General features: G+C 47.1%; 1 protein-coding gene across 1 annotated transcript in view; it reads right to left on the bottom strand.

The window, feature by feature from the left end:
* Window positions 1-2,067: 2,067 nt before the first annotated feature.
* The window catches only part of Gpnmb (glycoprotein nmb), a 34,079-nt gene continuing 18,225 nt past the window's right edge, over window positions 2,068-17,921 (bottom strand). Inside the window, exons 7-11 of the mRNA XM_028864174.2 lie at window positions 10,799-10,897; window positions 9,561-9,663; window positions 8,506-8,714; window positions 3,445-3,538; window positions 2,068-2,996 (exon numbers count right to left, since the gene is read on the bottom strand). Coding sequence (XP_028720007.1) covers window positions 2,843-2,996; window positions 3,445-3,538; window positions 8,506-8,714; window positions 9,561-9,663; window positions 10,799-10,897 — 659 coding nt within the window. The 3' untranslated portion in view covers window positions 2,068-2,842. The remainder of the gene's footprint in view (window positions 2,997-3,444; window positions 3,539-8,505; window positions 8,715-9,560; window positions 9,664-10,798; window positions 10,898-17,921) is intronic.

Genomic DNA, 17,921 nt, shown 5'->3' with positions numbered 1-17,921 from the left:
ATCCCGGAACCAGCGGCGTAAAGATCCTCTGCTGACTTCTTAGAAATCCAAATCATAGGGTCCCACCTTCACAAGACTGCCTTAGAAGCCTTGGGGTGGGGGTGGAGGGTGGCTCGGCAGTCTATCGATTCTGCCGCAACCTGGAATTGCTGTTCTGTTTTAGGTACTAATGATCTGGCTCTTTAGTCATTAATAAAAAAATAAAAAAAAAAAAAAGCCTCTCCACACCGCTTCTGTCCTCGGGCTCAACATGCAGTAGGTAACCTGAGGCCGTATCAAGAGTGCCTTTACCTTCATATTTTTTCCATTGGTGGGAGTTAAGCCTAGGGCCACCTGCATGCTAGGCCACTGCCCCACAACCACCCACGCCTCTCACCTGCTCTATCTGCATTCATTCTTGCCGATGGCTCTGCAGCAGCCCTGGGAGGTTAAGTTCTAAGGGACAGCATACCCAGCCGACAGCTGAGACAGAGGTGGGAAAGACTCCTAGAGTGTCATGGCACTAGGTCACTTGGCTTTCAGTGTCAGGGTTGGGTTCAGATCCAAGGCTGCTGTATGGATGTCCATGCCCAGGACTTCAAGTGCTCTGCAGCAGGGTTCCTCTGTCGTGGGGCCGTCCTGCAGGTTTCAGGGTGTCCAGCAGCATCCCTGGGCTCTCCCCACTAGATGCCAGTAGCACCCCACCCTAGCTGTGACAACCACAAATCTCTCCAAACACTGCCAAGCACTCCCCGACTCAGAGTCCCCGCCTTACAGCCATCACATAACCTCGTGGCCAGCAATCTTTGCATTCTTTGGAGGCAATTTCCAAACAAAAAGCTGCTTTTTGCTTCTAGGCCATCTAGGGTCCAAAATACCAGTCTGAACGTTAGTCCCCTGCAAGGCCTCAAAATTAACGGTTATTCTATAATACTATCTAGTATTTGAGGGTGTATCCAGATTTATCCAGTTGTCCCTAAACTATTGTTCGTGGCCATTTCCCACCCCCCATCAAGGTAGATTCAATGTGGACTCTTGGATCGTACTTGTTGCTGTTAAATCTCTGCTGGTGTAGCAGAGACAATGTGTCCTGGGTCAAATGTGGCCCACCACATGCTTTTGAAACAGGCTTCTGCTGGAAGATAGCTGTGCTCATTCAATGGTGCACCATCCCAGGTTCTTATGCTGCTAATAACTTCTCATGCTAGCGAGTAACTTCCAAAGAAACTACATGTCCACAAAGGCCGAAACTATATCTCCACAAAGGCTAAGATATTTGCAAACTTCATAGAAAAAGTTTATCAGCTTGTAAACTAGACCCTTCTCATTATTTTTAATACGATGTTGGCCGTTCAGAATCAAAGACAAAAAGCCTCTTCTTCATCAGAAAACCTCCCTTATTTAATTGAATTTCTTTTTCTGTGTTGGAAATCGAACCCGGGGCCTTTGTGCATGCCGGGCAGCCATTCTGCTGCGGCACTGCATTCCGGCCTCAAACTCTTTTATATTTTGATTATAAACACTTATACATTAAGTTTTTAAATTAAAACTTCATGATACACACACAGTTTTTGAGACAGGGTTCCATGTAGCTCTGGCTAGCCTCAAACTCACTATGTAGGTGAGGCTGGCTTTGAACTCCTGGTCTTCCTGTTCCTCTCAAGTGCTGGGATTAAAGGCATGAATCATGATACCCAGGTTCTTAAAACAGAAAATATTGGGGCTGGAGATATGACTCGGAGGTTAAGAACCCTGGTTGTTCTTGCGGAGGACCTAGGTTCAGATCCCAGCATACACATGGTGGCTCAGAATCACCCTTAACTCCAGTTCCATACCCTCCTCCTCTGACTTTCATGAACACCAGGCACACATGTACACATATATGCACGAAGGCAAACACTTATACACAGAAAATAAATCTTAAAAAATATGAGATCATTGCTTCTTGGGTGGCATTAAAGGACTTTTTATGTGCTAAAATCATAAATGTGATTGAAAAGTGAACGATGCACTAGAAAAATAACAACAAGGGCTCATTTCTTCCCATATTTTATTTTTTTCAGGAAGGAGAAAAAAGACTGTTATGTCTAACATATGGCACAGGATTTTATTTACAAATAGAGGTGAGATCCTGGATTATTTCCTGTACGATTTTTCACACAGAAACTGGTAGGAAAAGAAGTGGCCTCCCTTAGAAAGCCATAGCACAGGATTCCACATCTGTGGACCAGCATGTACCAAGAGCCAGATGTGCACAAAGGAGGAGCAACTCTGATGTAAGACCAAGCCCCAGCATCATGGTTGGTGAACAGAAACACTAAACAAATGTTCATGGATAAATGAATGGATGACTATGTCATTCATCTAGACAGGGAAAGTTTTCATCCTGATAGAATAATCACACTGGCTTATCAGACTGTCTAACAGGCACGCACACCATACAAAAAGCTTGTATTATTGTTCTTCCAGGGGCTCAGGCAGTTCAGTGAGCTGGGACAGTTAGATGGAGCTGGTCTTGAGGTCAGGACTAGCTGGCTTCCTGCACATGGTTATGTGGAAGGTGGAGAAGCATGTAGTCTCCTCTCCCAGTTAAACTAGGACCTTCAGGAGTCTTCCCTGACTTTTCCCTCACTCTTGAGACACAGTGTATCCATCCCTACTAACAGTGTAAAAGTCACGACACAAATGTAAGGAAATACTAGGTCATTTCATCCCTTCTCTAAAAGGCCCTTTACCTAACCTCCCTAAACCACGATACATATTTTACAATAATCCCCCAGAAACACGTTACCAGTCACATGCTTCTGCGCAGCTCACATAAACACAATGGAGTAGGCTCCCGGTCAGAAATCAGGCTGAAGACTTAGGGCATGCCCGGCTTGCTCTGGAGGAGCGGGTCCTTCTCTCGGTTTCCCTGGAAGAACGGAGCTTTTGCGTGGCTGAGGAACACACTCAGGCTTTTGCCTTTGCCCATCTTCCTGGGGCAGTTTCCTATAGACTGGTATGCCTTGTGTTTTCTGAAAACAATGTGTTGGACAAGATTTTAAAAAATATCTTCAGCTGAACTAAATTCCTTTCTACAGAGTTTTTCATGCCAGGTGCAAAAGGGTTAACCCATCCAACTCAGGCTGTCCCTCAGGGCGCCCCAGCATCTTGGGGGAGTACAGCTATTTTCTCTTCAAGCAAGAAGTGCCCACTTTGAGATTTTGTTAAATATTACATGGACACAATTTTGCCAAGTTACTGACATCTGGCAGCACCTTTGGGATTAAAACAAACAAATCCAAAACCACAGTAAAATTAATAGGTCCCAGTTTGGTATTCATGGTTCAATGGATGAGTTTCTTCTCATACACAAAATATTTAAATTGGAAAAAAAGAAACATGGCATGTTCGTATGGAAGAATGCTACTTGAGTTTGACTATCTGCTACAGAGATGTACAGTGTTAAAATCAGAAACTTACTTGTAGAGCAGGATGGTAACCATGGTAACAAACACAGCCAGGCAGCCGATGGAGATCAAGGTGCCATTCACCATCCTCAGAGCGGAGGCTGGGTCTTAAGGCAGAAAGAAAACCACGTGAGTTGCATTCCACTGGAGGCCATCTGCTTGTGAGGCCGTTGAATACGGAAGGGAGCTATTGCAGAAGACACCACCATCTGGGCCCTGGGTTACCTTTCCCATTAAACGACATAGACTGTGGTTGAGAGTAAGTGGACAGGCATGGATAAACGTCACAGTCTGGGGACACCCTCTCAGACACTGCCAAAGCTGTTGGCACCTGGGTGCTGAGAGGCTCTTATGTTCCACTGTGCTGGCCTCTGGCCTCATCTCATGCTATGGGCCTCTCCCCTGTGCTAAAAACCCTGGAATTCTGTGAAACCATCACGGCCCCTGCTGGGACCTCCCTTCCCTGTTCACCTCAGGTTCCCTCAATTCTGGTGCTATCCCAGCATTCCTGAGGGCACCAGTCAGCCCTTCTCTGTCACTAGCCTGCCTGCCTCTGCCTAGGCCTGGATCACATTGCATCATTATTTCTTTCCATCTCTCTCCTGTAAGGACCACAAAGGCAGGGACTTCGTCTTCTCTCTCTGCTGTAACCAGAAAAACAACCAGTTCTGTCTCCACCCCAAGCATACCCAGTTATCTCAGCTACCTCCATCTGCTCCGCCACTGTGGCCATCCCATCCCCCAGGCCCTCCTGGGGGTCCTCTTCATTGGTTCAGCCTTACAATCGTCTCTCCACCATGTGCACGTGTTGTGGAATACTACCTTAACTGTGTAAAGGTGTGTCACATCTGTTCATGCTGTGAAATAGTGCTTTAACTGTGTAAAGGTGCGTCACATCTGTTCATGCTGTGAAATAGTGCTTTAACTGTGTAAAGGTGTGTCACATCTGTTCATGCTGTGAAATAGTGCTTTAACTGTGTAAAGGTGTGTCACATCTGTTCATGCTGTGAAATAGTGCTTTAACTGTGTAAAGGTGTGTCACATCTGTTCATGCTGTGAAATAGTGCTTTAACTGTGTAAAGGTGTGTCACATCTGTTCATGCTGTGAAATAGTGCTTTAACTGTGTAAAGGTGTGTCACATCTGTTCATGCTGTGAAATAGTGCTTTAACTGTGTAAAGGTGTGTCACATCTGTTCATGCTGTGAAATAGTGCTTTAACTGTGTAAAGGTGTGTTACATCTGTTCATGCTGTGAAATAGTGCTTTAACTGTGTAAAGGTGTGTCACATCTGTTCATGCTGCATTTGTTTAATTATGTAAAGATGTGTTGCTGTTTCTCCTTGCCTGCCTAAGGCACCTGATTCGTCTAATAAAAGGCTGAATGGCCAGTAGCCAGGCAGGAGAGGGATAGGCAGGGCTGGTGGGCAATCAGAATAAACAGGAGGAGGAATCTAGGCTTGAGAAGAATAAGAGAAAGAAAAGAGAAAGAGGGAGGCAGAGAGGGAGATACCAGGGGCCAGAAAGCAGGCATCCAACAGCCAGCCAGAACTGGAGGAAGCAGGAAAGTAAAACATGCAGAAAGAAAGGTAAAAAGTCCTGAGGCAAAAGGTAGATAAGGAGAAACGGGCTAATTTAAGTTAAAGGGGAAAAAAAAGCTAGCCATAAATGAGCCTAGGCCAGGTCGAACATTCATAACTAATAAAAAGTCTCCATGTCATGATATAGGAGCTGCTTGGTGGCCCAAAAGAAAAATGGTACATGCACGTGAGATCTTCTTACCTGCCAAGGTCTCACCCTTGTTTACAGAATGAAGCTTCCATGACCCTAACAGCAGCCTACGTGTGTTCTTACTGTTTAAATTTAGGTCTTAGTCAAGGAGGTCCTTCACCAAGATGGCACCATTGAACAGCAAGACTTGCCCCCACACCTGACCTAAGGCGCTAACCACTGCTCTACCTCCCACTCAAGCCCACTCCCCTCCCTCCTCTGACCTGGTTTGCTTTCCTCCAAATGCCATCTTGTTCATTTGTTTACTGCCTGTGTTAATTTAGGGCTGATAGGTGTTCTGAGTTCTGACCTAACTGATAAGTGCATAGGTAAGTAAATGTCAACCTCTTGTGAGAATATTTTGTAAAAAACAAAAACAACCCCCCACACACACATAAACAAGGGGGCTGGAGAGATGGCCCAACGCTTAAGAGCACTAACTGCTCTTCCAGAGGACCCGGGTTCGATACCCAGCACCTACAAGGCTGCTAACAGTTAACTCCAGTTCCAAGGGGGATCTGCTGCCCTCTTCTGGACCTTGCAGGCACTGCACCAGTGTGGTACACAGAGGCATAGATCGGCAAAACACACACACACACACACACACACACACACACACACACACACACACACACGATAAATCTTTAAAACAAAACGGCTGAGTTTCAGCCAATCACAAGCAGCCTAATTGATTGACTCCGGGCCTCAATGAGGAAGCAGTCCGCAATGGCTGTCCCTGGGCTTGGCAGCCTGTGCAGGGTGCCGTTCAACGGGGGCCTCTTCTGACTCGGGTGCTGCTCCGTCTGTGGAACTGAAATGGTCTAAATGTTTTCCTATGGCATGTTACTACTGCTCAGGAAGCCACGGGTCTGCCTTGTTTTGTTTTTTAGTGTAGACTTCTATCCTGTGCAGAGATCTGTGCTGGACATCGAAGGGCACAGCTGAATGACTACCAACCAGTAAAAAGAATTTCAGCTAAATATCAGTGGGGCTTCTTTTGAACTATGAGTATTTCTGAAATTCTGATCTTGAAATTCAAGTTACCAAGTTAGAAGACTCACTGGGTTACAGTTTTTTCTTCTGACTTTCCTGTGCGCACAAGCACATGGTTGTACGTGTGGGTGCACATGGGTACATGTGGAGATGAAGGACAACTGCAGATGTTACTCCTCTTTTTGAGACTGGCTTTCTCTTTGGCTTGGAATTTGGCCAAGCATGTTAGACTAGATGGCCCGAGAGCTTCCAGGAGTCTGCCTGTCTCCACCTCCAATTGTACCTTTGTTGGGATTGTAGGTGAATGTCACCACCCCTGGCTTTTTATGGGGGTTCTGGTGATCTGAACTCTGGTCTGCATGCTAGCAAGGTAAGCATTTTACCGACTGAAATTTCCCCCCAACTCTCTCTCTCTCTCTCTCTCTCTCTCTCTCTCTCTGTCTCTCTCTCTGTCTCTCTTTCTCTCTCTGTCTCTCTCTCTGTCTCTCTCTCTTTCTCTCTCTGTCTCTCTCTCTTTCTCTCTCTGTCTCTCTCTCTGTCTCTCTCTCTTTCTCTCTCTCTCTGTCTCTCTCTCTCTCTGTCTCTCTCTCTTTCTCTCTCTCTCTCTCTCTGTCTCTCTCTGTCTCTGTCTGTCTCTCTCTCTCTCTGATTTCACAATGGGCCTATGCTCAAGCAGTCCTTGAACTTGCAACCCTCCTGCATCAACTTCCTGAGTGTTGGGAGTAGGCATGTCCCACCATACCCCCTCAAATTTCTCTTTTTTTATTCTTCTTATGATGCTGGGGGTGGAACCCAGAGCTTCATGGCCTCACCCATGCCAGGGAAGTGCCCTACCACTGTGCTCCACCTCAGTCCCCTTTATTTGATTTTTGATAATGGGTTTAAGTCATATCTAAATTGATTACTCATTAGAACAAAAAGATCACAGAATGCTAACAGTTAAACCCACAAACCTCGCAGGAGATCAGCGGCTTGCCAGCACAAGGAAACAAAATGGAATAAGCCAAGATTCTTTTCTTCTTTTTGGATTTTCAAGACAGGGTTTCTCTGTGTAGCCTTGGCTGTCCTGGAACTCACTCTGTAGCCCAGGCTGGCCTTGAACTCACAGAGATCCGCCTGCCTCTGCCTCCTGAGTGCTTGGGTTAAAGGTGTGCCTCATCGCGGCCAGCAAGCTAAGACTCTACTGGTAATTCTAAAGACGGAACTGGGGCAGCTGTGACTCCACAGCTCCTGGAGGTCAGGACATTGAAACAAGAAGCCTGGCTGCTTCACTGTATCGCTCACTCTCTTCCCCAGCTCCCTGGCAGGCTCCAGTGTACCCCGTCCTTAAGGGGCAGGATGCTTTTCAAACCTTGCAACTTTGTTCTTAGACAGGTTTTTGTTGTTGTTGTTTTTAGACAAAGTCTCACTCCCTCTGTAGATTGAATCTCACTCCGCAGATCAGGCTGCTTATGTAGATCTGCCTGCCCCTGCCTCCCAGTGCTGAGATTAAAGATGTGATCCACCACACTCAGCTCTCTCACACTGTAGCCCAGTCTGGCCTTGAACTTGTGGTTCTCCTGCAGTGGGTGCCTGAATCCTAGGATCAGAGATAAGAAACACCAAGCCTGACTCAAGGAGCAGTCTTCCAGGTGAGGGGGTGAGTTGGCTGGTACTGTCTCAGGCAACTCTTAGTAGACTTGAGGAAGATTTTTAAAAGGCCACATGGGAATCAGAGGGGGCGGAGATATCAACTAACTTTCTCATTTCTTTTGGCTTATTCTCCGTGCCCTGGGGGGTTCTCCTGAAACCCTGGTTTCAGGCCTCTCCTTCATGATTGCCATTTTGTTTGTTTTAATGTTGGGTGTCTTCTGGAAATACACACCTCTTGGCCAGTGCGGTGATGACATCTCAATCACATCTCTATCCCATCTCACTATCTCTGGCCTGTGGTCTGGATGATGCCCTTTCACCGACAGGCTTTTCTTTGGCCAGTCTTTCATCAAGTCGTCCCCCCCACCCCCAGACTGTGCTAAGTAGATCTGTGGTTGGGTTTTAATGCTAGCTGTCTATGTAGCTCTGGCTGGCTGGAACTCACTCTGTAGACCAGGCTGGCCTGGGACTCATAGGAATGCACCTGCCTCCCTAGTGCTGGGATTAAAAGCGTGCGCCACCATATCCAGCTTAATGCCAGTTCCTAAATCCTTACTAACAAGAGTTCAAAGAATCTTGCTGTGAGATAATCATTGCTAGTGAAGCCTTTGAGGGCTCTATTAATATTGGATCTATACTTCTGCAGCAGGAAATGCTCATAAAATTATAAATCAAACCTTACCTTTGCCAGGGACAGAGATCAGGGTGCTGGTGAGGGCCAGGCTTGTCTCATCACCCAGAGTGAAGTTCACACAGTACATGCCAGACCCATTGAAGGCCCTTCTCACGGACAGCAGGCACAGCTCGTCCGTAGCCGCGGGGCTGCAGACCCTGTTCTGAGCCGTCTGGCAGGTGGGGTCAGAGATGATGGTACAAACTTCCGTGGGAGTGCTGTGACGTGGGAGCGGGGTGAAGGCACGCAGATCACACGACGGGGAAGAGAAGGCAACGTTTTTTGGTGGTATTGAGGGGTTTTGCTATTTTTGAAGCAGGGTTTCACACTGTTGGTCACCCATGGTGATCCTCCTGCCTCAGTGCCTTAACAGCTAGGATTCTAGGCATAGACAAGATACTGTGCATGCCTCTGTAATAACAGTTTTAAACAAGGGCTTTTTGCTTTTCTCCCCGCCCCCCACTCCCCACCTTTTTTTTTTTTTTTTTTTTTTGAGACAGTAGCTTTAGCTGTCCTAGAACTCACTCTGTAGACCAGGCTGGCCTCAAACTCATTGAGATCCACCTGCTTCCACCTCCTGAGTGCTGGGATCAAAGTTGTGTGCCACCACCACCACCACCACCACCACCACCACCACCACCACCACCATCACTGCCTGGCTCCCCCTTTTCTAAAGACAGGGTCTCATGTAGCCAGGTTGGCCTCAGACTCACTATGTAGTTAAAGACGGCCTTGAACTTCTGATTGTCCAGCCTCCACATGTACCCCATGTCCTGTTTTGTGCAGTGATGGGGTTTGAACTCAGGGCTTTGTGTGTGCCAGGATGCACTCTACCCTGCCCCCTCTTTATTCTTTATTTTGAGAGAAAGGCTCACTATACCGCCTCACTTAGCCTCTTGACTGCTGGGATTACAGACATACAATACCTCTTCTACACCCAGTTCCTCTGAGGTCTCTAACATGTAGGATTTTGAATCAACTTCAATGGGATGACTAGTGGCCAGGCCCTTTATGCAGGCTTGGGGTCCTCCCTTGGCCTTCCTCTGGCACGCTGCTGTACTTACGCCCCTTTGCAGGTCACAGTGAAGTCCATCAGGGGGTTGTCAGGCCGGGGCATGGGCACTGGAACATCTGCTATCTGGATGACGTTGACTTCTAGGATTCCCTCTAGTAAAACAGCCACCGCAGAGAAATGTTAAAATACAACAGAAACCAAGGGAAGCCACCCTGCCATAGACTCTTTCCTGTGTTGGAATCCCAGCCACATTATGGTATGGGGGGGGGGGGACGACAAAGCCTCTGTTGGAGATGTGATCAGTGCCCTTAGGGAAGAACTCAGGAAATGCCCTTGTCCCCTCTGCCATGTGAGGACATGGCAAGGGGGTGGCCTTCCGTGAACCAGGAAGTGCTCCTCACCAGACATGGATCTGACATCCAGCCTCAGGACAGCAAGCATGAACCTCCACTGTTTAACGCCCCCACGCCTACATACCCTATTACAGACACTTAGACTAAGAGATGCCCCTTAACAAACGAGAAGGAAAAATAGAGACCGCCTTCTTGTTAAAGAGAAAGCCACCAACCATGGGAATGTATCCCCAGAGTTTTGCATTCATGTCCATACAGTATTTTCACAGTCACATGGAACTGTTCTGCCCACTGAGAGTCTTTTCTCTAGAGCCTGAAGTTTGCAGAAAGTAGCACCCCTTCTGGGGGATATTTAGGAAAAGGTGGCTGGGCACTGGGCAGATGCTGCCCCCACGCTCACAGAGTGACCAGCTCCTGGGTCACAGGTGGCTGATCCCGTCCCCAGAGACAGTGCACACACAGCTGGAGTTTCCAGCTCTGTCTCCAGATACATGGATGTCCAGGCTGGGCTGTGGCACCACCTGCTTTCTCTGCTGGGACCTTGGGGCAGGACCTGAAGTATGCAGCCCTGTGGCTGGCCTGCTCATTCCCCTTCACAGGTAGACAAGAGTGACTTTGTAAGTCACAGTGGAAGCATGGGCACCCCATGCTGGCTCTTTCCCCCCATCCATTGAGATTCCTGGAGGCTCACATGGGATCCAAGCCTAGGCTCTTTACCTGTGGACTGCCCAGGGGATGAGTCTCTGCCAGAAAGCATGAGGCAGGCGGGTGGATGAGTGGAACACAGAAGCTACGAGATGTTGCTTTCTACGTGCGCATCACCTTGGACAAGAGAGGTGACCCTGCTCCTTCAGCTCTACCCTTCCAGTGTCAGCAAAGTGAATGGGTGACCTTGCAAACCTCGGCATCCCTCCCCTCCGGTCTTTAGCCTTACCAACAATTGTGATGGTGGCCCTGAAGTAACCATATCTGTTTATCTGGCAGTTTTCATTGGAAATGTCATTCAGCTCCATGGAGGTGTAACCTGTAGGCACTAAAAAGTTCAAGTAATAAAAGTTTAAAATAAATAGGGACTAGGAATGTAGTAGAGGTAACATGATATAACACAAAATAAAGACATTTGTCCATATGTTATTATTTGTTTTGCTGGATTTTGGCGTTTATCTTTTTTCCAGACAGGGACTCACGTAGCCTAGGCTGGTCTAAACTCACTGTATAGCCCAGGCTGGCCTTAACTCCAGGTCTTGTTGCCCCTACTTCCCAAGTTCTAGGATTTTAAGGGTGAACTGTCATGCTCCAGGCTCCATCTTCCCTTAGAAGAAGCCAGGCACGGTGGGTGGCACATGCCTTTAATCCCAGCACTCAGGAGACAGAGGCAGAGATGGGAGGCTCTCTGTGAATTCAAGGCCAGCCTGGTCTATATCCCAAGTTCCAGGACAGCTAGGACTAAAAACCAAAAGCCAAAACCAAACTAATCAAGCATCAAGAACTAGGGCTTTTAAATTAAGGCAGAAATTTGAAGTAAATGTGTGTAGGTTCCTATAGATTAGGCATTATAGCTATTTAATTCCATACATAAACTGTAGGGAGGGTAGGGAGCCCCGAGTAAAGACCTAAGTGGATGACTGTGTGCTGTTGACATGGGCACGGCTGGATCAAGGGCCCCCAAGTCTCCAGTCCATGAGAAATGCCAAGCCTTCCTCGGGGGTCTCTGGGAGTGCTGACAGCGTGTGCAGAAAATGTCCACTACAGCTGTCTCCCAGGAGCTTACAGCCTGAAGACCGCTCCCCTACAAGACTGCTCCCACTGAGCTGACCCATTCCCCTTGATCCAGCTGTGTGCAGTAACCCTGCCTCCCCCTTCACCCGTATACAATAAAGATGCTAAGCTTCTGGGGTGCCGAGGCTTCTCCATCTGAGAGCCCAGACTACCAGATTCCAGGGTTCTGTCTGAGTATGTGTCTGTCTGTCTTTTCTTCATTCTCTGGATATCGAGTCAGGTCAAGTACCCGGAGGCGGAGCAAGGACTCAGCAGTAAATAGTCTCTCCCTTTCAGGTGGAGCTGGTGATGGGAACGAGGCCTGTGGCCCACACCAGGCAAGCACTGTACTGTTGAGCCTCACCCAAGTTCAAAGCACAACCTCAGATTTTTTTGTTTGTTTTTTTTAGTTTTTGTTTTTTTCAAGACAGGGTTTCTCTATGTAACAATCCTGGCTGTCCTGGAACTCGCTTTATAGACCAGACTGGCCTCAAACTCACCGCCTGCTTCTGCCTCTGGAGTGCTGGGATTAAAGGCATTCGCCACCACTGCCCAGCCCCCAGATGTTTTTTGAACCCAGGAAGCAAATGAGAAGTGGAAGCCCCGTTAGAACACACGAACAGCCCCGGTAGAGGAGTTCCCTTTTCATCGGACGCAGGTGTGTTCTGGCCTAACGCTAGCACCCTCGCTTGCTCACACATCATTTCAGTCATCTTGGCCTCTATTTGCTCATCAACAAAAGAGAATTAATATTACTGTCCTCCCGGGTTGAACCATTTAAACTGAAGTGAGATAAGGCGTATACAACCTGCTTCTCTGTCAAGTGTGGTGTTCATGCCCATGATCCCAGTACTCAGGAGGCTGAGGCAGAGGGATTGCTGTGAGTTTGAGACCAACCTGAGCTATATAGTTAAGTTGGGCTACCATGTGGGACCTTGTCTTAAACAACAAAACCAACTGAGGTGTTTTGAATGAGATGATTCTCGTAAGTCACAAGGCATTTGAATGCTTGGTCCCCTGTAGCTGCTTGGGAAGGATTAGGAGGTGTGGCCTTGTTGGAAGAGGGGTGTCATGGGGGAGGGGTGCTTAAGGTTTGAAAAGCTTCCTGTCATCCTCAAAGTGCACTTGGCTTCCTGTTTGTGAGTTGGGAAGTGAGCTCTCAGCTGCTGCTTCAGTGCCATACCTGCCTGCCTGCTGCCAGGCTACCCATCACCACAGTGATGGGCTCCTACCCCTCCCAGCTTCATCTTCCCTTAAGAAGAAGCCAGGCGTGGTGGCGCATGCCTTTAATCCCAGCACTCCAGAGGCAGAGACAGAGGCAGAGGTAGAGGCAGGAGGATCTCTGTGAGTTCGAGGACAGTCTAGTCTACATAGTGAGTTCTAGGACAGCCAGGGCTACACAGAGAAACCCTGTCTTGAAAAAACAACAACAACAACAACAAACTAACAAAAAAGTCTAAAAGGAAAATATGATGATGCTCATCTTTATCTTCTCTTTAATCCCACAAGGTATTGAAATGGATAATGGAGGAAGTTAAAGTTTAAAAGATCCTCATCTAAAAAAAATAAATAGAGCTGGAGAGATGGCTCAGTGGTTGAGAGCACTGGCTGCTCTTCCAGAGGACCGGGGTTCATTCCCAGCAACCACATGGTGGCTCACAATCACGTGTAACTCCAGTGCCAGGGGATCCAATGCCCTCTTCCAGCCTACTTGGAACCCAGGCATGTATGTGGTTCGCTGACACACAGGCAGACGAGTGACCATACACACAAAGGAAGTAACTTAAAAAGTTTAGAAGCCAGAAAAAGAGTAGACGTGGTGCACACTTGCAATCCAGAGGCAGAGGCAGAAGGGTTGCATGGTCCTGGGGCTACAGAGTGAGACCCACTCGAAACAACCGAAGAAAGAAAAGAGAGGATCCCGGCCCACCGTTTCAGAAGAATACTCCTGCTCTACTGGAGACCACCACATCGAAGGCTGGACAGCCCGGAGACCTAGGACAGAGTCAATCAGGACTGGCCAAAAAAAAGAAAGAAAGAAAGAAAGAAAGAAAGAAAGAAAGAAAGAAAGAAAGAAAGAAAGAAAGAAAGAAAGAAAGAAAAAAGCCTGTGAAATGATTCCTAATGATGTTCTGATATTCTGCTAGACTCATAAATGGGTGCCTGGATCAGAGAGCCTTCATTCAGCAACTGAAAGAAAAAGACACTGAGACCAACAGTCAAACTTTAGGCTGAGCTCGGAGAATCCTGGGGAAGACGGGGAGGAAGAATTGTAGGAGCCAGAGGCGTCAAGAAAGACACCACAAGAAAACTCACAGAATCAACTAACCTGGGCTCACAGAGACTGAACCATCAACCAGGGAGCCTGCACGGGACTGACCCAGGCCCCTGCATATATGTGACAGTTGTGTTGCTTGGTCCTTCTGTGGGACTCCTAAGAGCGGGAACAGGGGCTGTCTCCGACTCTTTTACTGGCTTTGGGACTCTTTCCTCACAGTGGGTTGTCTTGCACAGCCTTGAGACCAAGGAAAGTGCCTGGTCTTACCGCAGCTTGATATTCCATGTTTGGCTAATATCCATGGGAGGACTGCCCTTTTCTGGAGAGAAACGGAAGAGTGGATGGGGGAAGAGGGGAGGTGGAGGAAGGGACTGGGAGGAGAGGAAGGAGGGAAAACTGGAGTCTGGATTTAAAGAAAAAATGAGAGAAGGAAGATAAAGAAGAGGAGGAAGGAAGAAAGGAAGGGAGGGAGGGAGGGAGGGAGGAAGGAAGGAAGGAAGGAAGGAAGGAAAGGAAGAAAAAGTGTTCTGTGCTCAAGTTCATAATATGTAAGGAGGAAGCCGGCTGGGAGATCTCTACGGCTTCTCAGAGCCTCCTGAGGGTAACATGCCACACCTGGAGAATGCTGTTCACGAAGCCCAGAGAGATCCTGACCCTGTTGGAGTCTCATGCAGTGGTTCATCAGCAGGACAGGACAGGGAACATCCCTGACTTTCCATGGCCTGTGGAGATGTCTGCAGACATCCACTCAGTCTTTCCTGATGGGCTCTAGAGGCTGGTTTGTGCAAGGTTTTGAAGAATCCTAGTTCTTCCCCGAGAGCTGTAGGATCCCCTTTAAAGTTCAGGGTGAGCAGAATTTAGCTGTCAATTTGAGTATAGAACTGTGACTCTATTGTATTTTAAAATAAAACTTCCTTAGGAAAAAGACCATGAGAGTCAGTGGTCCTGCTTTAGGTGGATACTGCTTATACAGATGCATGTGGAGTTTTACAGATGTTGGATCTGTAAAGTCACATTTATTAAAGATCACTGGAGAGAAAATGAAGACCTTAAAGGGTGGGTGAGAAAAATTCAGTTCCATCTTACCCAGAGGCCAATGTGAGAGATGTTGACTATGAAACCACATGACACAATAGGATGTGAGTGTATGTGTGAGTGTGTGTGTGTGTGAGCATGTGTGTGTGCATGCACATGATGATGTTTAATGTAATACACATGACATTACACTGACCAGCATCTGTCTTACAAAGGTTGTCCTGTTACTCAGATTTATTCACAAAAGTCTAAAAAATGAACAAGAGCAATCAGATAAAGGAAAAGTTCTTTAGTAGAAAACAGGACATGTGTCCTGCTCTCATGATTCAGTCAGCTGCCTAGTGCCTCTTCAACTTGGCTACAGTTTTCAGGTCTGGGGTTGCACTTGGTTATTTATTATTTTTGAGACAGGGCTTCAAGCTGGTTCTTGTTTATTTATTGTTGTGCTGGGACTGGAGCCAGGCCTGCACTCTGCTTCTCAGCTACATTCCTGGAGCCCTTGGCTTCTGAGTGTAGCTGGACTTTATCCTGAAGCTCCTCGCAAAAACACAGGGCACATGCTTCATTGCCAAATAATAATGTCCAATGATACAAGCTGGGCCAATGAGATGGTCCAGTGGAGAAAGAAGATTGTTGTGTGAGCCTGACAAACTGAGTCTGATCCCTGGGTCCTGTGTGGAAGAGGAAAACCAATGCCCTGTGTCTACACACACACACACACACACACACACACACACACACACACACACACCACTACCACCACTGCAATAATAATAATAATAGATAAAATTTTGTAAAAAAAATACAAACTCATTTATATGGTCTACATAGCTGGAAATGTTCTCTAGGGAAACAAATCCATTTAAAAGTCATGCTCAGCCACCTGGTGGCACACACCTGTAACCCCAGCCCTGGGCTGGGTGGAGACAGGTAGATCCCAGGTGGCTCCCTGGCAGCCAGCCTAGCTGGCAACAGCAGGCCCCAGGTTCAGCAATGGCTCATGTATCAAAATGTAAGGTTAAGAGTCATAGTGGCACCGGAGACCATTTCCTAAATAAAACACCAACAGCACAGACCCTGAGCACAACAATTAATAAATGGGACCTCTCGAAACTGAGAAGCTTTTGCAGGGCAAAAGACACAGTCAATAAGACAAAAAGACAGCCAACAGAATGGGAAAAGATCTTCACCAACCCCACATCTGACAGAGGATTGATCTCCACAGTATATAAAGAACTCAAGAAACTAGACATCAAAGTACTGAACAGTCCAATAAAAAACGGGCTAAAGAGCTAAACAGAGAATTCACAAAACAAGAACTACAAATGGCTGAAAGACATTTAAAGAAATGCTCAACATCCTTAATCATCAGAGAAATGCAAATCAAAACGACTCTGAGATACCACCTCACACCTGTCAGAATGGCTACGATCAAAAACACCAATGACAACCAATGTTGAGAGGATGTGGAGCAAAGGGAACACTCTCCACTGTTGGTGGGAATGTAAACTTGTACAACCACTGTGGAAATCAGTATGGCGGTTTCTCAGAAAATGAGGAATCGAACCTCGAAGAACTCTGGCATACCGGAACGCATACCAAAGATACTGTCAGCAGTTCATAGCACACTAGTAATACCAGAACTGAAAACAAAAGAAGAAAAAAAAAAAAAAAAAAAGAAAAAAAAAAAGAAAAGCAGAGAAAAAAAAACAATGAAGCATATTTGCAGCAAATGGCTGATCAGAGAGTACACAACTGAAAAAAAAGACATGAGACCAACATCAAACTTTACTGACTCGAGAACCTGAAACAGGAAAAATTGTAGGAGCCAGAGCGTCAAGAAAGACACCACAAGAAAACTCACAGAATCAACTAACCTGGGCTCACAGAGACTGAACCATCAACCAGGGAGCCTGCACGGGACTGACCCAGGCCCCTGCATATATGTGACAGTTGTGTTGCTTGGTCCTTCTGTGGGACTCCTAAGAGCGGGAACAGGGGCTGTCTCCGACTCTTTTACTGGCTTTGGGACTCTTTCCTCACAGTGGGTTGTCTTGCACAGCCTTGAGACCAAGGAAAGTGCCTGGTCTTACCGCAGCTTGATATTCCATGTTTGGCTAATATCCATGGGAGGACTGCCCTTTTCTGGAGAGAAACGGAAGAGTGGATGGGGGAAGAGGGGAGGTGGAGGAAGGGACTGGGAGGAGAGGAAGGAGGGAAAACTGGAGTCTGGATTTAAAGAAAAAATGAGAGAAGGAAGATAAAGAAGAGGAGGAAGGAAGAAAGGAAGGGAGGGAGGGAGGGAGGGAGGAAGGAAGGAAGGAAGGAAGGAAGGAAAGGAAGAAAAAGTGTTCTGTGCTCAAGTTCATAATATGTAAGGAGGAAGCCGGCTGGGAGATCTCTACGGCTTCTCAGAGCCTCCTGAGGGTAACATGCCCACACCTGGAGAATGCTGTTCCACGAAGCCCAGAGAGATCCTGACCCTGTTGGAGTCTCATGCAGTGGTTCATCAGCAGGACAGGACAGGGAACATCCCTGACTTTCCCATGGCCCTGTGGAGATGTCTGCAGACATCCACTCAGTCTTTCCTGATGGGCTCTAGAGGCTGGTTTGTGCAAGGTTTTGAAGAATCCTAGTTCTTCCCCGAGAGCTGTAGGATCCCCTTTAAAGTTCAGGGTGAGCAGAATTTAGCTGTCAATTTGAGTATAGAACTGTGACTCTATTGTATTTTAAAATAAAACTTCCTTAGGAAAAAGACCATGAGAGTCAGTGGTCCTGCTTTAGGTGGATACTGCTTATACAGATGCATGTGGAGTTTACAGATGTTGGATCTGTAAAGTCACATTTATTAAAGATCACTGGAGAGAAAATGAAGACCTTAAAGGGTGGGTGAGAAAAATTCAGTTCCATCTTACCCAGAGGCCAATGTGAGAGATGTTGACTATGAAACCACATGACACAATAGGATGTGAGTGTATGTGTGAGT

Source organism: Peromyscus leucopus, chromosome 3 (genome assembly GCF_004664715.2).
Source record: "Peromyscus leucopus breed LL Stock chromosome 3, UCI_PerLeu_2.1, whole genome shotgun sequence".
Classification (NCBI taxonomy): Eukaryota; Metazoa; Chordata; class Mammalia; order Rodentia; family Cricetidae; genus Peromyscus; species Peromyscus leucopus.
This window is presented reverse-complemented; position numbering and strand designations above follow the sequence as displayed.